Source organism: Mchenga conophoros, linkage group LG4 (genome assembly GCF_057382185.1).
Source record: "Mchenga conophoros isolate Kocher_MC1m ecotype Shallow Benthic linkage group LG4, M_conophoros_male_GT1.1, whole genome shotgun sequence".
NCBI lineage: Eukaryota > Metazoa > Chordata > Actinopteri > Cichliformes > Cichlidae > Mchenga > Mchenga conophoros.
Genome location: NC_140529.1, coordinates 14,215,794 through 14,235,835, shown reverse-complemented (window position 1 = coordinate 14,235,835; position 20,042 = coordinate 14,215,794). Strand labels below are relative to the sequence as shown.

Below are 20,042 nucleotides of genomic sequence, written 5' to 3'. Positions count from 1 at the left end.
TCTGTTGGACAGTAAATTAAAATGCAATTGTTGTAGCTTTAAATTTACATGAAATCTTATTTTTGAAGATTTTTATGGTAAAAAAAAAAAAGTATTTACACGTGTAACAAACAACAACAAACAGGGTGATGGCTGCACATTTGAGGTCTGAAAAAGTTCAACTGGTGACATTTAAACATTAAATCTTAGTGTTGAACAGCCAAATAAATTAGATGTGGAAGTCTCTTTCATTTGTTGGCAGTTCAATGTCAAATTAATTTGAATGATTAAACATTCTTGGTGTGTGTTTGGTGTTCTAATAGCTGCAGTTCCAGCAGAATAAAAGAGATTTGGCAGCAGATTAGACTCAAGTATAGACACTTTTCTTTCTGAACCTTCACAGACATATAGAAAGTGAACTTTTCTGCATGAACTTTGTGGCTTTTGGGTTTAGTTGCATTACACTTGAACTGCTGCCTACTGCCTAACAAAAATATTTTATTTTTTCTTTATCTCATCTGCCTTTGCGTTTTGCATTTGGGCCATGTTTCTTGCTGCAAACTATGACAGAACCTTTGTACTTGCCCTGCCCCCAGAGATAACTGGGTAACAGTTGAGATTCTTCTTGTGCAACAGATCCAGACTTGCTTGTTTTCTGCAGAGTCACCGCGCAAAGTAAGTAAACCTGATAAACTACCTAAAACTCCAAAGTAAACTGTATAAAAATTATTTTGTCATTGTCAAATAGTTCATTATTTGACAATGACAAATTTCTATGAGTGCTGTGTTAACATGTGTGCTTTGAATCAACAAACAGTGTCAAGCTGAAACTGGTTTTGGTGCGTTTGCTCTGCTGCTGTGCTACTACTCATCCTTTCATATTTGCCACTTCAGTTGGTCCTTGTGCATTTTAGTAAGTTTGTAGTCTTACTGATAGCACTGTCTTATATGCTTTATATTATGGTTATGAGTGCAGTCGGTCCTATTTGATGCTTAAATGGTGTATGAATAGTTTAGCATTAAATATTTTACTATTTTGGATTGAGTTATTTTCACAGTGGTACTTTGTGTTGGGTATACACCCTCTAAAAAACACAGAAACTACAAATAGATTTAAATTTGAAGTAAACTTGCTTTAATAGGAAGGTAAACAAACTTCCTTCTTTTCTTCATTCTTCAGCTGTAAATAAGCAGAGATGGCAGAGCTGATGGAAAATGAGGTAGTGAGGGCTTTCAGTACATATGCAGTTATTGTTGTTGTGAAGATGCTACTGATGGGGCCAATGACTGGATACTACCGCTTCACCAGAGGGGTGAGTTCAAATGCCAGCATGTTCTACATTTTGGGTATTTCTCTGTAAGATTAGCTTAGTTGCTTTTTTGTCCTGGTTTTATAAAACTGCAAGTTCAAAATTTACAAGACTCATGTTGGTTTAAGAAAAATAAAGAATTACATAACTAAAGAATAAAGAAATGCATAACTGCTCCCGAACCATCCTCACTTCTCAGTGTTGATCCTTTCAACCTGATATATTATTGTGATAAGTCCTGGTAGAAACAAACACTTGTATTCTCTATTTTTTAAAGTCTTTCTCTAATGAAGAGGATGTAGCCAGAAAGTCTGCAGAGGAAAAGAAGAAGCTGCTGAAAACTCACCCAGATGTAGAACGAGTTCGAAGGTGAGATAATCTGGCCCTAAAATTCAAATACTACAGAATCCTGATGTGTCTTTAGAACACAGGTGTCGAACTCCAGGACTCGAGGGCCAGTATCCTGCAGGTTTTAGATGTGTCCTTGATCCATCACAGCTGATTTACATGGCTAAATGACCTCCTCAACATGTCTTGAAGTTCTCCAGAGGTAATGAACTAATCAGGACACCAGCCCTCGAGGCCTGGAGTTCGACGCCCCTGCTTTAGAACAACGGTTGATCTAAAGAAGTTAAGAAAATATCATGTTTGTTTGTTTGGGGGTTTTTTTTGGGGGGGGGGGTTGTTTTAGGGTTTTAGGGCGTGTTTGATATTCTTTGGACAGACACTACCAAAAAACATAAATGTGTATAATAAATTGTGTAAATTAGTCGTGCCTACTGTTACTAATAATGTGGCCATCGCAGTTTCTAAACCTCTGTTTGTTTTGTCCTCTAGGTGTCACCAGAATGACCTGGAGAACATTATTCCCTTCGTGATTGTCGGCCTCCTTTATGCTCTGACTGGACCCGAGCTTTCTGTCGCTCTTCTTCACTTTCGCATTTTCGCTGGCGCTCGGATCTTCCACACCATTGCCTACATTGGCGCTCTGCCTCAGCCGAGCAGGGCTCTGTCCTGGGTCGTGGGCATGCTGGTCACCTTCTCAATGGCTTACAGAGTGCTCAACACAGTTCTTTTCCTGTAGAAAACATGCTTGCCCATAGAGCTGACTTTCTTAAAGACATATGCATGTGTTTACTTTTCTCTTGCTGCATCAATCTGTGAGCTTGACAAATAAACATTCTTTGCATAACCTTTTGTTTGTTGGAAATGAACAAAATGTGTGTGGGTTTTCTTAAGGTACTGAAGAATAGGGCTGGGTATCATCACTGATTCCTATAACTGATTTACAAGGTCCCGATTTGATTCGATTTCTGATTCAATTTAATTCACTTTTGACTCAGTCAGAAATATTATAATTATGATCATTTATCTGCACATATCCATATTTTTATATCTATGTATAAAAACAAAGCTTGACTGCGTTCGAGCTGTCTTGTGGGGGGGGGGTTACAGTACTTGTGTTTACATGTTTATGTGGAATCTTTTTACATACTATCATTTACTGTTTTAGCTGTTTGGCGGTTGTTGATATAGTTTTGTGTGGCAGACATGTGGTCTCCGGCCTGCTGCAGAGGCGGGGTGAACAGGTGTGCCTGGCGAGGTGATTAACTTTTGCAGTGACATTCGACGAGGCAGTGGTGTGTGCGTGATGGCTGAACGGGAGTGTCTGTGTCCCATGCCAGTGTGCTGAAACCACAGTTGGATTATTGTAACAATAAAAGTGCTGTCACCACATGGACCGTGTTGTGCGTCCTTGGGAGGGTCCGAGATCACATTGGTTCCAAAATCCAACATTCCCGCCTCCCTCCATTGTGGATGTTGCTGCATTGCAACAGCGCTTTGCTGATGTGTTCTACCCCCTACCCGGCCGTACGTCTCTCATGGAGCACCATTTTGATATGCAGCCTGGTGTGATGGTGCATTCATGGCCCTACAGGCTGCCTGAACATAAAAGACAAGTAGTTCAGTGGGAATAGAGCGAAATGCTGAAGTTGTGAGTAATAGACGAGTTGCACAGTGCGTGGTGTAGGCCCATTGTTCTGGTCGTGAAGGAGGATGGTTCTATACTGTTCTGTGTCGATTATCACAAGGTGAACGAGGTGTCACGTTTTGATGCGTACCCAATGCCCAGGGTCGATGAGCCGCTGGACGAGTTGGGCACTGCTCGCTTTTTCACGACACTAGATTTGATCAGTGGCTACTGGCAGATTCCCTTGTCTGCAGTCCAAGGAAAAAACGGCCTTCTCCACTCTTTACAGTTTGTACCAATTCGTTACACTTTCGTTCGGCTTGTTCGGGGCCCCTGCCACCTTCTAGCGTTTCATGGACCGGGTGCTGCGGCCATATGCTGCCGCCTACCTAGATGATGTAATCATCTACAGTGACATGTGGGCGGAGCATGTGTGGTGGGTGGCTGCGATCCTGGAGTCTCTGAGGCAGGCAGGGCTCACGGCCAACCTCAAGAAGTGTGCAGTTGGACGTATAGTATTTGGGGTACCACTTGGGGTGCCCAAGCTGGCCGGCTACTGTTGCCGGTTTGTGTTGAGGACCTCACCAACCCCTTAACTGATTTCACCCGGAAAGGTGCCCCGGACCTGGTCCAGTGGACGAAGCAGTGCCAATGCGGCGTTTGTGCAGGTAAAATGGACTCTCTGTGGGGAGCCGCTGCTGTTCACGCCTAACTTCTCCCTTCCTTTTCTCCTGCAGACAGTTGCCTCGAACAGAGGACCGGGGGCGGGGGGGTCTCTGGCCTGCTGCTGAGGATGGGTGGCACAGTGAGCTCCCAGGGTGGCGTGGAGGCCGGGTGAACAGGTGTGCCTGGCGAGTGTTGTGCGTTCTTGGGAGGGGTCCGACGTCACATTTCGTGAGCTTTAACCTGAAATTTTGGCATTCCTGGCAATATACATTTATATTTTAAGAAACTGATTTGAATAGGGAAATCAATTTTTTAAACCCACCCCTACTGAAGAAGTGTTAAGACAGAAGTGCAACTTTTTAAGTGTGCCACACTGTCTTTGAATCATATCAAAGTGAATATGTTAAAAGTGTTGACAGGTAATTCATGTGTTTTAAAATAACACAGCTTTCTAATTCTCTGTGTGATGTATGAGCTGTACTGTGCTACAATAGCAGGGTGAAAGTAGATTACAAAACAATAGAATGCATTCCAAAGATTTGTATCAAATTGACCCTTGGACTGGCTTGTGCTGGTAAATTCAAAGAGAACTTGCTATTATGCTGCACTGAGCTATGAACTAAGTACTTTCTACTGTTTGTACTTTTAACTCTCAGTAAAGTAGAAGTAAATATACTGACCATGCTTTCGTTTTACTACAATTTTAATATAAAGAAAAATACTGTGGGAGTAAGTACAAATTACTAATGCTTCAGATACCTTTTGCATCATGAAAAACACAGAAACTAAACAAAATGACCTAGTAAGCGTCTAAAAGTTTCCTCCAGACTAAGTTGGTGGTGGTCTGAATTGATGGAGGTATCATGTGACGCAGAACGGGAATTTTTCCTTCTCCTGTCCTTAAGATGTGAGTACTCTCAGACTAAGTACTCTCTTCCTTTCAAAAAGAGTCAGTGCAAAGCTTACTATCCTCCTACTCCACTTTAGTGACTGTCAAGAGGCTGCCAGAGAACAGTGGTTAGAGTTAAACATGATGGATGAGTGGAAAGGACTGCTACACTGTCTGCTGTTCTGTGAGAAAATAGCTAAATTAAATTTAGATTAAATGAACATGTCATATGCTGGCCATGTGAAGCAGGCAAGAGAGGACCCAAACGCAGACTCAAGGAGGCAAAACATAAACTCAAAAGGCAGCTTTATTGCTGAACATCAGGAAATAGAAAACTAATTAAATTTGGAATGTACATGAAAAACAGGCAGGAAGGCAGAACACAGGGCAGGGAATGACGGGCCTGAGACATGAGCACCGAGAGGGGGAGACGCAGGATGAGAAATAGACAAACCAGCAATGAACAAGGAAGACGCAGGGCTTAAATACACAAGTAGAAAAAAAAGAGGATGGGGAACAGGTGAGAATACAGCCGGGACGAATCTGACATGACGAGACACGAGGACGCAAAACTCAATACACTGGCTGTCAAAGTAAAATAAAAAATGCGCGACAGAGACGCAGACTAAAAATAACATGGAACTGAGGAAAGGTACATTAACAATACATAAAGACTAGAAATCAGAAGGTGGTAAACAACGTAGGGAGCTGGAAATACAGACTCCCCCCCCCCCCCCCCCCCCCAAACTGAACAAATAAATAAAATAAAAAAAATTCATGTATTAAGCAGTTATTAAACCTCTTTACTATCATTAATAACACAAGAATAAAATTTCGTGTTGTCACTGATTGACAATTCAATAAATGTGAATGTAAAGAAAAACAATGCAATCATTTGCAGAACTACTAAACTGACAAAATGTTGCATTTTAAGAAAACGATTGGCTTTTTTTACCTTTTATGGCAGTAACATGTCTCACAAAATTTGGGAATGGGGCAACAAAGGGTTTAAAATTAATTGGTAGTCAAAATAAACATTTTGCAACGAATTAGGTTAACTGACAACAGGTCAGTAGCATGAATAAGACAAGATCATCTAAGAGAGATTCAGACTATAGGCAGACATTCACCAGTTCATCAAAATGTCAATTTTGACAAGATACATCACATAGCAGCTCTTTTCTATATTATCTATGCTTCATATCATAAAATATAAAATCATTCAAACACATAATTGTCACTTTTCTTTAAAAATAATAAATAAACTAAATTCTCCTTTATTAAAACTGTTTCCTCTTCCAGAAATCCTTTGGTAGTGATATCATTTTAGTAACCTTGATATATTTACCTTTATTTCTCTTCTACTGTAAATTCTCAAAACGACCGTTTTGGTCTGTATAAGCATTCCTTTCAGTAAAGCAGGTTTCTGTGTATTGGTCTAATCACCTATTCACTGCCCACATTATAAATTTAAATCACTAAGATTATGTAACTGTCATTTTACACAGTTTAATTTGTAAAAATGCCGCATGAACATAGCTGCTGTGATTTTCAGCAGAGTTGGAACTGTGCTGATTTATTCATAGTGTGTACTGAACATTTCATCCAGACTTTGAATAGCATCTTCTTTAGTGTGTGTGTTCCACTCGCTGGGAATCTCACCATGTCCTGTAAATTTTAAAGCATAGTAGTCTTCAAGTTCCTCCTGAAATTGCCACACAAACCATTTCCAGTACTTCAGCTTAGACTCATCTGAGGTTATGCTCCAGTTTGCATATGGTGGTCCAGCACTCCGATACTGTTTAAAAGGAATTAGTTTTGTTGTATTTTTTCCAGCATAAAAATTTCCATCACTTGCAACCTTTGTCGTGCAGAACTCAATACACATTTCCTCACTGTTATGATACTGTGCGCCCTTAACTGCTAAAGATCGATGAAAGGGGACACTGTGGTCTTCAGGACTGTGATCTTTAACAGTGTTGGTACAAACAGCTGCACAGAACGGGCAGGTTTCCCAGCAGCAGTTACACAGCTGATCAATGAGGATTTCATCAGGTCTCAGTCTGAATTCCTTCATCTTATCCAAGGAAAGCTGATTCAGCTCCTCTTTGATGGATATAAGACCTTTCTCAATCTCTTCTTTAAGAAATTCGAAATTGTTTATGTCCATGAAGTTTTGACAAGAGATAGATTCAAGAGTCAGTTTATCTTTAAGGAAACTGGAAAATTCCTTTGCCCACATGTCGATGTCTCCTCTTTGTGTTTTGACGTTATTTGTTGCATCAAATAAAGCTTGATAGGCAAACTCATGCATGTTACCTGCATTTTTCCTGAGTATTTTGAGTGCTTTACTTTTGTGTTCTCCTGACATATGTTCATTTACTTTCTCTTCAATAAAAGCCTCGACTTGCTTCCTCGGATTTTGGATGTAGTTGATGAAAGCATCAAAGTCCTCGTTCTCTGCAAGTGACTTCAACAAATGTTTCTCTAAGTTCAGTCTGTTCCCATTGAATGCTGGGAAAGTGCACCTCATCTCTCCAGCGAGATCAATGGCAGTCTTGTTACAAACAGCCTCAACAATAGAAACCTTCAGTTTTTCACAGATCATTTCTCCAAACACAACAGCAGATGAGTTTCCTTTGCAGAAGCTGCTGAAAATGTTGTAGTATTGTGGTTTTTTACTCTCCAAGTAAGTGTGTGCATCATTGCTTGTTTTGAATTTTTTGTGAGACTGTGAAAGCCAAATGGCTGCCCTGTCAAACACATACAGTAAGAGATCAACGGTGAACTCCTTTTTGAAATCATATTTCTTGTTTGATTTGAACTCTGTCACTTTCTCCAGAACATTTTTGGCCGCTTCTTGTAAGTAAGTTGGACTGTAGCCTCTTGTTGTTACAGGTTTGCTCTTGATTATATCAAGTGATTGTTTTTCAACATTTCTTATGAGGGCTCTGATTAATTGTTTATCTTCAAATCTAAAAGATTCTTTTGTAGCACAATCTTCAAAAAATTGAAGTAGTTTTTTGACTTTCATTTTCTCTTTTGTGTCTTGCTGCTTGCTGAACAAAATATATTCAGAATAATCACCAACGTTGGATATGGTTTTGTATTTGCCGTTGCTTTTGCAGCTAATTATAAGATCCCATTCAAAACCAAGGTTATTAAGAATGTTTGCTTCATCGTCTTCCAGATTAATGTCCTCAATGGGTTGTGTATCTGCAGTTAATTTTTTAACCCAATCACTCCAAAAACTGTTAAACTGTTTTTGAAGTTCCTCTTCATCTTTTGCGTTGTGTGTTAACTGATGAGCGAGCTCTTTGCTCTTTAGCAGCAGTTTGCTCTCAAAGTCTTTTTTCTTATCATCCAGCTTTTTACACGCTTTCTTCTGCTGAATAATTTCATCCAGTTTTTTTATCGCTCCTCTCACCAGATCCTCTTGGAACTCCTTTATTTTGTTTTCAAATTGGCCTCTCCACTGAACCAGTATTTCTTTGTCTCCATCATCCTCAAAGTATGTCACCAAGTCATTTTTAATTGCTTCATATGATTTGCTCATCTCTTTAAAAAGATCACTGCGTTCAACTTTCTCAAGTTCTCCATTTTCAATTCTGGTGTGAAGCTGGTTTTCAATAGTCAGCATGTTGCTCCTCAGGGCCCAGGTCCAGTTCCCATATTCGACCTCAAGTTTTCTGTAAATTGCAATTTCTAATGTGTTTTTGAAGCTGAAAACAAAGTGTTCGTTCATCAGGGCTTTCCACAAGTCATGAATTTTGATTTTGAAATGTGAGAGAGTGATCCCAGTGGACTGTTTAGCCTTAGACAGGATGATGTTCTTCAGCTCTTGGATGCTCTCGCTGTAGCCTGGATTTGGAGGAGCCATCGGTGGACTTCCCTCCCATAACTGAGCAAAGTATTTCACATCTGTTTGCACATCAAAGGCAATGACGTCACTGAAGCACTCAGCATCACATGATTCCTCTTTAGCAGCTAGCTGAGCCATCTGGTCCAGTTTTTCTTGCAGGCGTCTTTTCCCATCCATGTTTTTCTCAGCAGCTGCGATATCTGTCACATTCTGGTGAACAAACACACAACTCGGAGAAAGTTTAACTTTCTTCATCCTCATGAAAGCCTGAACAACAATCTGCAGGACATCCTGCATGTCAGCTGGATTCTCACCAAAGATGTTGATCAGTGTCATGTTTCCCACACCAACAGTAAATGTTGCTAATTCATTGTCGTGATGAAGAGTATCATTACTTTCCAGCTCAAGAGCTCGCAGTCCTTCAGTGTCCACCACTAGAAAATAGTCAAACTGGAAGTCTTTCTTGATTTCCTCTGACACTTTGACCAGCTGCATGAAGGCACCTTTGGTGCACCTGCCTGCACTCACTGCAAACTGCAATCCAAACATGGCATTCAGCATTGTTGATTTTCCACTGCTTTGTACGCCCAAAACTGACAACACAAAAACTCTCTGGTCGCCTAGTTTCTTGATAACTTCATCTAAAAGACTGGAGATCCATGTTAGAGGCACATGACCTGCATCACCATCCATCAGCTCCACTGGGTGTCCTGAAATCATCAGATCTGCAGCCAGTTCAGGGTATTTAGACCAGTCAGTGTGTTTACTCTCTGCTTGTACTGCTCTGTGGGCTTCATAGATCTGTCCCATTTCTCTGAAGATGTGTTCCAGGCCAAAGGTTGCAGACTGCAGTGTTTTGGAGATTTCTTCAAGCTCTGTTTGTTTGCTTGTTAACAGATCAGATTTGTCGTGTTTCTTTTTCAGAGTCAAGACCTCAGTCCACTTTTCATCATAGCTTTGAAGAATCAAAGAAAGATCATCTGTGGATAGGGCATCTGTTAAGATCTGAGTCCATTTCAGGAAGTACTCCTTCTGTTTTGATGTCTCTTTTGATGACAAGAGGCTTTCTGTGAATGACTTCATCAGTTCACTACATGAAGCTTGGCACTGATTTTGTCTTATTTGCATCAGCTGCTGCTGTTTCTGACTTTTTTCCTGCTCGGTGTTTCCTTTAAGTTTATACAGCTCTTTATTTATTCTGCACCACTCATGCCACAGATCGCCTTGACAAGGTAGAAATGTAACTTTGATCTTTGAAATTTCCATCCCTTGAAGTATATTAACTGTTTTCATTGCAGCTGATTTCCCTTTTTGACAGACTTCATCATCTTCATCCACTGTGACTCCAAAGACCTCAGCCAAGGATTCAAGCTGGAAGGATGTGTGAGGTTCATGTAAAATCTTTATGATAATTCCTTTCAGTTCTTCAGAAACATCTGACTGGCTTCTGTCTTTCAGACCCATTTTGTATCTTCTCTTTTTCACTTGGAGAGCACCACAATCATTATCAGCAATGAGAATAATCAAAGGATTTGGTGACTTGTAAAGGTCTTGGATTACTGTGGTACTTTTCTGGCCTTTTTCCAGAGTTGGCACAAGAACAACAGTGACTGATGATTTTTCTGTCAGTATCTCACGCTGTTTTTGAAATGACAGAGCATCACCATGAAGATTACAAAAGGCAATGCAGTCAGTGAAGGAGTCATTGGGTTTTCCAGCAGGGCAGTACCAGGCAATCTCTGCCACACCATCCATCAGCAGGCGAGATTTGGTGCTACCTGGACAATTTCTATGGAAGAAGGTGCTGTGACGGTCATTGATCAAAGTGTTCATGAGCTGAGATTTTGACACTGGAAGTGAACCCAGGCGGAAGAATGACACCATGGGTGTCTCGGCTTTGCAGATGGGCATTGTCTTCATGGTCATGGCATGTGAATTATCCTTGATTTGAGTTTTCTTCCATGTTTTTTGTATCTGCCTGAATGTCCACAAAGGACATTCAATATCCTTTGTGACTGGGTCAGCAACAAGCAAAGGTAAGGCGTACTGACACTGGGATAGCTTTGTAACCAGGTTCTGCTTCAGAAAACTGTCTGAGCAGTGAAATACTGCCATCTGAACATCCATTGGATGCAAATGAAACTGTTTTGATTCATCAGAGTCTACACTTTCACTAAATAGTGCATCAAAGTCATCATCATCTGTGTCTTCACTGTCAGACATTTGCACAGACTGTGAATGGCCCACAGCAGGATTGTCTTGTCTTACAGGAATGTATCTGGCTCTATAGTCTAACATCAACAACCTGTGAAGAAAAGCAAGAGCTAAATCTTTCTCAGATGTGTCATGGCCCTGTTTCACAGGAGGGCCTATTTTAAGAAAGTCTGCTGTTGACATCTTCTGCTGATGTTTGTCTTGAAGGTTGAGTCTTCTGAGTAGTATTTCATCTTCTCGTTGACTGTGTTTCATTGTGTAGTTTTCTTCAGAAACATCTAATAAATCCTGTAGATAAATCAGTGTTTGTATTTACTGTTTGTAAAGAACAATAAATAGCTTCTTGAAGACTTTGTACAATGAATGTGAGTTTCTGACCTTATTCTTGTTTCCACTCTTATTCATTCTGAGGGTACCTGCAGAATAGCAACGATTTAACAGATTAGCAGAGATACACCTTTCTATTCAATTCTGTTTTATTCATACAGCACCAACAAATGACTCAAGGTTGTTTATATTGTAAGGTAAGGTAATGGGTGAAAAAGGTGACTGAAGGAAAAAAAAAGTCAGTACATCATGGGAATCCCCCAGCAGCCTAAGGGGCTAATGGAGCATTCAGGGTCACCTGATCCAGCCCTAACGGTATCTTTTATCAAAAAGGAAAGTTTTGAGTCTAATCTGAAAAGTAGAAATAGTGTCTGTCTCACAAATCTAAACTGGAAGCTGTTCCACAGAAGGCTGTGTCTTCAGCCTGAGAGCTGAAGACACAGCCTTTTTTTTCTTTTCTTTTTTTAGTACTGCTTGGACGTTTGTATATACTGTACTGTGCAAAGATCTTGAGCCACATTAATTTCTTTCCATTTTGCTAGGAAAATGGAAAATAGTTGCAACAATTTAGTGAAACAAGGATGAAAATGCCAGAGAATTTATAAGGACACACAGCACACCATTGGAAGATAAGTTTAGACTCACTTTGTTGGTGGAAAAATATTATTATTTGCCTCTTAAACTGTGTTATCTTTGGCATTTTTTGAATGAAAATAAAACAAATATGAACAATTGATGAGTTTTTGCAAAAAGCTGCTAGTAACATTTACAAAAAAATATTTTCTATATTGTCTGTTATGTGCAGATACCGCTCTGGTTCATCCTGTGAGTTAGGTGGGTTTTTATGCTTTGAGTATTCATAGGTCAGTGTTAAATGCCTTAAAATAATCACAAAGAAAAAAAAGTTTCTTTGCAATGGTTAGGTACAAGGACAAGATTAAAAATGAGTGACGAAGCAGCCAGTGTGCACAGAAAACTTTGAAAGACCATCAGAAATCTCAGAAAAGTCTGACTCCTTGGAAGCAAAATAGAAGGAAGTGATAGTAGTTTCAATAGTGCTGTGCCTGCTCATTGAAGGTTTTGTTTTTAATATTTTACTTTAAACCATTAAATATATGGAACAAAGTATAGTACAACACAATAACTCCTAATAAGTAGGACTAAAAGTTTACTGTAATACAGAAGAGCAGTTCATTAGTTACCAGCCTTGCAAATAAACCAAAACCTCAAATGTCAGCCCAGATCAATGCTTCTCAGTTTTTTGGTACAAATGGTTTGGCCCAAACTGCCTAAAGTAGTTTGGGCCACCATTTGTTTACACATTTCAGCAGCACTCTATAATAGTCCTTAGAATAAGGCAAAAGTAGCCTGTAATTAGATGCAATTTGCAGGCAACAAGTCAGATATTTGTAGGAAACAATGAAACAATTACACTGTAAGACCTGCGACTAAGGTGTAAGTATCCTGTAATTACAGTTTGTGCGTAACAAGGCGCATGTACCCTGTATTTACATGCAGTTTGCCGATAACAAGGTGCAAGTACCTGTAATTATGTGCAATGTGCAGGCAACAAGTCAGGTTGTTGCAGGAAACAACTACACTGTAAGTACCCTGTCCTTTATGGGGTGCAGGCCATATTATGGGGTCACCTGTGACACCTGCGACAGGGTACCCTGTAATTACAATGGGGGCAACGATACACAAAATTCACAGGACGGTTCAGTTCGATACTTTGGTGTCACGGTTCAATATTTTTTGATACAAAAAATATTCATGCCTTTTTAATTTGTCATTTATTAAAATTAAAAATATATATTTTAACTCAAAATGACTCTGGTAAATTTTGTAGCATGCATGCTTGTTGTTTTTTGTCTGCTTCCACTTGTCTTTGCACTAGGATGGTGTCGGCATAAATGTGCAGTCATAATCATTGTGTTCCCACTAGTGCTGTCAGCGTTAATCTCGTTTAAATGACATTAACGCCATAACGCTGCAAATCTCCGTTAACGAGTTACCGCGAATCGCCCCGTGCTTGGTGCTGGACGGCGTCAACACGTTAACGAGCTAACTGCGCTAACGCACTAGTTCCCATCCAATGTAATTGAGCATTGCGTGGCACATCCGACATACTGTTTTGCTTTTGTCCATGATGCGCTTACCTTCAGGGTCATACTTCACATGAAAACCAAAATAGTTCCAAACGCCAGATCTGAATGAGGGGGGGAGGTTCAATTTGCCATGTTGCAACGAGCTTAGCTTCTGTCTCGCTAGCTTGCGCTGCGCTCAGTGGATCTGCGCTCGACAGTGCAACCTAGGCAGAGTAGTCGAACGCAGATCCACTGAGCTCTCAACACAGACAGCATTGTCAGAAGAAAAGTTGATAAAATAAATTAAAAATGTTGTATTGTTCGATACATATGCATACCAAACCGAAAGCACTGTATCGAACGGTTCAATATCGATACGAGTATTGCTGCACCCCTAGTAATTACATATAATTTTGTGTAACAAATCCAGCCTACATTATAACTGCCTGCACTGTATTTAGGCAATTGACATTCAGTGTAGGCAATTGGCTAGAAGGAGAGCTGTAGCTGGAAAGGAATTACAGCAGTTTAGTATGATGAAAGATAGCAATGTTAAAGTGCTGACAAGTAAAGTGTGTGTTGAGAAGGTCAGAAGCAGTTGCACTATTTCTTTGTGAATGTAAACAATGGCTGCTGCAGTACATCTATGAGGACAGGGAGACAGTGGTAAAGTTTGCAGCAGGAGTGAAATTCACTGTTCACAGTGGGGATGGACAGCCTGACAGATGAGGTCAGAGCGAGGTCAGAGCTTTACTTGCAAAAGAAAAGTTACCTCGATAACCTATTAATAACTGTGTGTTAATGGCAAATACATAAGTTGTTGTACATGAATTACAATTCAAACTTAATTCTGTGAGAAGTCTGTGGCTGAGGTGTGGTCTTTGGCTCCACTGCAGGGAAGCAGCAGGCAGCAGGCTTGAGGGGAACGGTCAGGGAGGATGGCAGGGCAGGTGCAGCTCATCAGGCAACTACGCCCTTCCCTTTTCAGTCCAGCTGGTTCCAGGTAGAAGGGGTGTGGTGTGGTGACAACTGGAAAGCTGTCTGGTCATCACAGGAATAATTAAAGTTCTTTACAAGCGTACTGAGTGACTGCAAGTGACTGGGGTTTACAAGTGGTGCCAAAACCCAGCTTGCAATGTTGGATGTGCTGACCACGCAGAGATGGCCACAGTGCACAGGGAGCATGCAGCAGCGAAAGAAGTGCAGATGCCAGGCTTTAGGACCAGGCCAAATGCCAAACCTGGGTGCTGGAGAGGCTGGTCAGGGCTACTGCTGTCAGGAGAGGCGCAGACAGCAGCTCTGAGCCTGCTGCCAGCCTTACAAGGGAGCTTGACTGACATCAGCTGAGCCATCCTAGACTGATTGGGCCTCTCCGGTTCTGGGGCAGCCGGCACAGTGATTTAGTGATCATTAAAATTGATTCAGAATTTGAAAACGTGTAATTATTCGTGTCATAAATCATGACACACTGCTCTCTTCTACATAAGCTGCCTTTATAGGTTGAAAGTAACAGTATCTGTATTGTTATCTGCAATACTGGCCCTGGCCCTCAAAGCAGCCATGCTCTGTTGGCTGCCTTGATTGACAGCTGTGGTAAAGTTTGCTGTAAAGTCAAACTTTTGAACTTTACAACATCCAAATGTTCAGATAATTAAAAACAAAAATACAACCCTTTGAACCTAAACTTTCATAAAGTGTCAAAATCAATCCGCCACATATTAAAATCTCACCTCTCTTGACCATTTCTTCTTTTTGGTCCAGCTCTTCATGTTCCTTCATGTGCTTGAGTCTACTGTAGCAGTGGTAATCATTTTCAGAGACCATGACATCTATTTTCTCTAAGAGATCTATTATCTCGTTGGCATCCATCATGCCTCTTGTGCACGTGTGGCATCTTTTTTCACTAAATCTACTGTTAGCTTTCAGGTCTGCCAGTGCACTTTCATATTTTTCACCCGGCCACCGAGTCACAACAGTCATTACATAAGGAAGAGATCCTTTCCCAAAAGCTTTTTCAAGCCACTGAACCCCTGAGGTGTAATGGCTGCTATGCCGACCATATGGTACCAGTAAGAGAAAGGCATGAATTCCCTGGTTTAAAGGAATTTTGTCAATATTTTGCAGACCAAGAATGTTGATGACCGAGATGTGCCGGCCACACAAATCATATAGTTTGGATGAAAATTGTTCAGCATTTCTTTCTTCATCATGGTCAAATAAAATGTTTCTCGGTCCAAAGTCAATGGCATTTCGCTCACCGGTTAGCACAAACGTGAGGTCAGGCAGCACTGAAACAAACAGAAACAAACAAAAGAATTAAAATGACACTATCAGAGAAAAACAATTGTTATATTATTACAAATATTACCTTTGTCACTAACTGCAGTTGATGCAGACATAGTTTCTCTCTGTCTTCTTGTAGTTTTATTGCTCACTGAGTAGCAAACTTCATTACTGGGATTCCAACTAAAAGAGTGGTCATACCTGAAACCACGTAAAGAGCAACCATGCACCAATACGCCATGTCAGAATACACTTGCACTACTGCAGTATTACATATAGAGCTAGATAAAACAAGCATATGGTACCAAAAGGAAGGAGGCAGAAAAAAAATATACAACAAGGCAGAAAAAAAATATACAACAAATTCTCACTTGGATGAAAAACATAAAATCTGTTTGGCAAACCTTTCATATTATGTTAAAATGCTAGACTACCTTTGTTATCTTTCACAGATGTAGTTCAATTGGTTTTGGATTATTTTCCACCTCCAGGTGCTGCATTATCTTTATTCTCTTCCATCCAGCGGCTTTATTACCATTACAGTCACAGGACAAAGTAATTTAAAAAGAAAGAAAGAAAAAAAGATGAAATCACATAGAAAGATTTTTTTGTAAAATGATTAAAATGCAAACATATTTTTGTTTGTTTGTTTTACAAATTAAGAACTTTATTAAAAGTGAACTCTTGCAAGTATAGTAGTTTGCAAACATGCCAACTTTTCTCACTTCTTAGGATGACCCAATTGTGCAACAGACATTTACTGGTAAATTTTAAAGATTCACTGTCTCTTATCGTGGCTATAAAAGATGAATAAAGGTGATAAGAATAAAGTTTTTTAATCTTTATACCATAATAACAAACTGATGGGGGAAGTATCTGTGTGTCAGTAGAAAAAATTCTCTATTCTTCCTGTTGCTATGCAATAACAAATTAAATGGACTGAACAAAGTCCATTTTTAGTGCCTCTCTCTTATGACATGTCTGCAATGAAACGCAGAGACAGTTTCTCAGCAAGCCTAACTACCAGTCAAGAAGTTCTTGAAGCCTTGATGACTTAAAAATGCACAGAGCAAAATTATTTGTTTTGATTAGTTTGTTTGTTGCACATTCTCTGATTTTCCAGCTGACTAAGTTTTCAGTCTCTCATAAAGCTTTAATAAAAATGATCATGTTCTTGTCAGCATGACACTCTTCTACGGCTACCATTACAATGACAGAAATTTGTTGCTTGATCAACTCACCATTTCTGTTTAGATACGGCTGCCCTGTCAGAAATCCTCCTAGTACCCCTGAGATATTTAGAGTAAGATCAGAGGATGATTATATGTCGCACTATATTTCTGCCTCTGACCAATCCCTCCCACAAAGGTAAAAAGAGAAAAAAATGTGGCGCTTTGAAACCTTATCACTTACGGGAAAATTTTGGGTTGGGCTTACTGGTAATGATACTGGTAATGAAACTGTTAGCACTGCCCTGTCATGGAGTGAAGTGTACCCAGATGTAGACTCAGATAAGAACTAACACAAAATAAAACACACCTTTATTTCAATTGTGTTAGCAAATATAAATTACAGTAAACGACAGAAGCTGAACAAGTCAAAATGTAGTATGGGAAACCACAAGGGCTGAGAACCAGTACAAACAGTACAACACAGAAAGAAAAACAAGGTTAGAATATGAAAATCTAAAGTACAAGAATAAAGAACAGATTATGCAAAAAATATAATAATGAGCAAAATTCAACTACTGAACTCAAAGCTTGGAGTCAAAGCAGATTAATACATGGCAACTTAAAAAAACAAAATAAATGCAGTGAGGTCATAAAATTTCTTCATTCATTTGATACATTTTTTGGATTTTATGCCAAGTAAAAGCTTTTCTACACCCACGTACTAATAAATTTATTTTACCCTGATCAAAGTATTATGTTGTAAAGATTACAAATAACTGTATTCTTATCAGCATGCTTTTATACAGCCAACATATTATACAGAATAAAATTACTAAATGAACTTTGACACACCATGTGTTGAGCAGTCAGATCATGTTACATGAATGATGATTTAAGATTATGATGTTATTATGATGTCCATGTAGTGCAGACAGACAGTACAAATGGTATGTTTTATTCAGATTCAGTTTATCTTGTTTAATAGGTAAATAGTGAAGGAAGGCATTTTTGTTTGTTTGTGCATTTTGGGGGGATGAGGGTGAGAATCATCTCTGCTTCCCTTCTGTAAAAGTGGCTACACTCCACTGATACAATATATATAATGAATGGGTCAAAACATAAATGAATGCTGTTACCTTGTCAGCTGTTCTCTCCCACAAGTGGACTGCAGAGTCTTGTCATGTAAGAAAGGATCATATAGGATCATTTTTATTTTTGATTGAAAATTATTAGGAAGATTTTATTTTAGCAGTTGATTACCTTTGTTATTTGTCATCAGTGAAACAGACTTGGCTTTATACTTTACATCTTTTCAAGATGCTATGCTATTACTATCATTGTTCTCTTCCATTGTTCACTTTTCTGCATTTCATTCTTACAGTAATGATGAAAAATAATTCCCTAAATGAAATATGCCACAAAGAATGTAACTGTAAAATGTAACCTAAAGGCCTAGTGACATTCACCATCTCTCGTAAAACTCAAGAGGTAAAAAGATTATTTTAGACATTTTTTCTGTGTGAATTTCAGGTGCCAGAAACTTAGTGACATAATGACAAAAATAAAAAAGAAAGAAAGAAGACCTTTTTTTTTTACTCAAACTCCTTTCTTTTAAAGCAAATGTAAGTATATCATGAGTATTCAGTGAATACCCTTTATGATTGTCTTCAGTCAGAGTAGGGTTTTTAGTTTGTTTTGTTTGTTTGTTTTTAATTCAGTTCATTTTGATCCTAAGAAATCCAGTGGCAAACTGAAAGGGTGTAGCATGAAACTTTTATGACACGTACAAATAATACAACAGTCAACACATAAGGAAAATTTAATCATCAATATTTTTAACCTCTGATTAAAATACAAAAAGAAAAGAAAAGAAGAAAAAAAGAAAGAAGTCATAAATAGTTACAGCACTATAATTTTAGATGATCTTGGATTTTGGTTTGCTTGTGTTTAGAAATGGACTGCAGAGATCTTTATAGCTATTTGGTGCCCTCTAGTGAATGAAAACACTTGCCGATTCCTAGGATGATGATGATTAATGTTTTTAAGTGCTTTCGTGTTTTTCCTTTAACATAAAAACAAACATAAGCACTTGAAAGCTGTTTTAAGTTCGGTGAGTTATATGGGGGGCGCAAAAAGGTGATATTTATCAGACGCTCATGTGTCCCACCCTGGGCAGGCCTAGGACACGCTGGAGAGATATCTCTCACCTGGCCTGGGATCGCCTTGGTGTTCCCTCAGACAAGCTTGGTGTTCCAAGCTGGAGGAGGTGGCTGGGGAGAGGGAAGTCTGGATTCCTCTGCTTAGGCTACCACCCCCATGATCCATCCCCGGACAACCGGAAGAAAATGGATGAATGCACAGGTAAATACACAGCCATTGTTCACAGCCATTGACATGTTGAAGAGGTTAACACGTGAGGAGCGGATCGAAATTGTGTTGATATCTGGTGAACGCAGTAACCGGGTCATTGCAGCAGATATCAATGCAAGACACCCTACGAGACCACCCATCTCCCATGCTACAGTTAGCAAACTGCTTGCTAAGTTTGATGAAACCAGTTCAGTGTTGGATTTGCCAAAATGTGGACGCAAGAAAACTGTCACTAATGAAGAAACATCAGTGGCTGTCCTAGCTTCATTCAGCAAGAGCCCACAGTGTAGCACTCGCCGCATGTCACTGGAGAGTGGCATTAGTCGAAGATCCCTTCGGCGGATATTAGCTACTCAGAAATGGCACCCTTACAAACTCCAGCTACTGCAGCGTCTCAACGAGGATGACCCAGATCGGCGCGCAGAATTTGCAGAATGGGAAAAACAAAAATTGGAACAGGACCCTCAGTTCACGCAGAAGATTTTGTTGTTGGAACAACAAAAGTGATGGTTTGGTGTGGTATATGGGGTACAACGATAGTGGGTCTATTCTTCATCAATGGAAACCTCAAGGCCACTGGATATTTGAAATTGCTACATGATGATGTGTTTCCCTCTTTATGCACTGAAGCTGGCACGTTCCCTGAGTTTTTCCAGCAAGATGGTGGACCACCACATTATGGGTGCCAGGTCCGAGCATTCCTAGATGAACAGTTTCCTGGAAAGTGGATTGGTCGTCGTGGGCCAGTTGAATGGCGCCCAAGGTCTCCCGATCTGACCCCCTTAGACTTTTATCTTTGGGGTCATCTGAAGGCAATTGTCTATGGTGTGAAGATACGAGATGTGCAGCACCTGAAACTACGGATACTGGATGCCTGTGCTGGCATTTCTCCTGCGGTGTTTCTATCAGTG

General features: G+C 39.8%; 2 protein-coding genes across 4 annotated transcripts; one reads left to right on the top strand and one right to left on the bottom strand.

The window, feature by feature from the left end:
• The first annotated feature begins 522 nt into the window (after positions 1 to 522).
• On the top strand, positions 523 to 2,481 carry mgst1.2 (microsomal glutathione S-transferase 1.2). Of its 2 annotated transcripts, XM_085270546.1 has the most exons (5): positions 591 to 654; positions 797 to 892; positions 1,160 to 1,292; positions 1,567 to 1,658; positions 2,127 to 2,481. In XM_085270546.1, exons 3-5 carry the CDS (start codon positions 1,176 to 1,178, stop codon positions 2,371 to 2,373), a joined length of 456 nt encoding a protein of 151 aa, XP_085126672.1. In that variant the 5' UTR covers positions 591 to 654; positions 797 to 892; positions 1,160 to 1,175; the 3' UTR covers positions 2,374 to 2,481. The 2 variants fall into 2 exon arrangements, with proteins under 2 accessions (XP_085126673.1, XP_085126672.1); XM_085270547.1 differs by lacking the exon at positions 797 to 892 and having other exon boundaries at positions 523 to 654.
• Positions 2,482 to 5,571: 3,090 nt separating this feature from the next.
• Positions 5,572 to 16,912, bottom strand: LOC146575709 (interferon-induced very large GTPase 1-like). Of its 2 annotated transcripts, XM_085270544.1 has the most exons (6): positions 16,831 to 16,912; positions 16,024 to 16,115; positions 15,675 to 15,790; positions 15,037 to 15,594; positions 11,271 to 11,308; positions 5,572 to 11,180 (listed from the first exon to the last, which is right to left on the bottom strand). In XM_085270544.1, the coding sequence occupies exons 3-6, from the start codon at positions 15,703 to 15,705 to the stop codon at positions 6,393 to 6,395; spliced, it is 5,415 nt and encodes a 1,804-aa protein (XP_085126670.1). In that variant the 5' UTR covers positions 15,706 to 15,790; positions 16,024 to 16,115; positions 16,831 to 16,912; the 3' UTR covers positions 5,572 to 6,392. The 2 variants fall into 2 exon arrangements, with proteins under 2 accessions (XP_085126670.1, XP_085126671.1); XM_085270545.1 differs by lacking the exon at positions 16,024 to 16,115 and having other exon boundaries at positions 16,831 to 16,872.
• Positions 16,913 to 20,042: the final 3,130 nt, after the last annotated feature.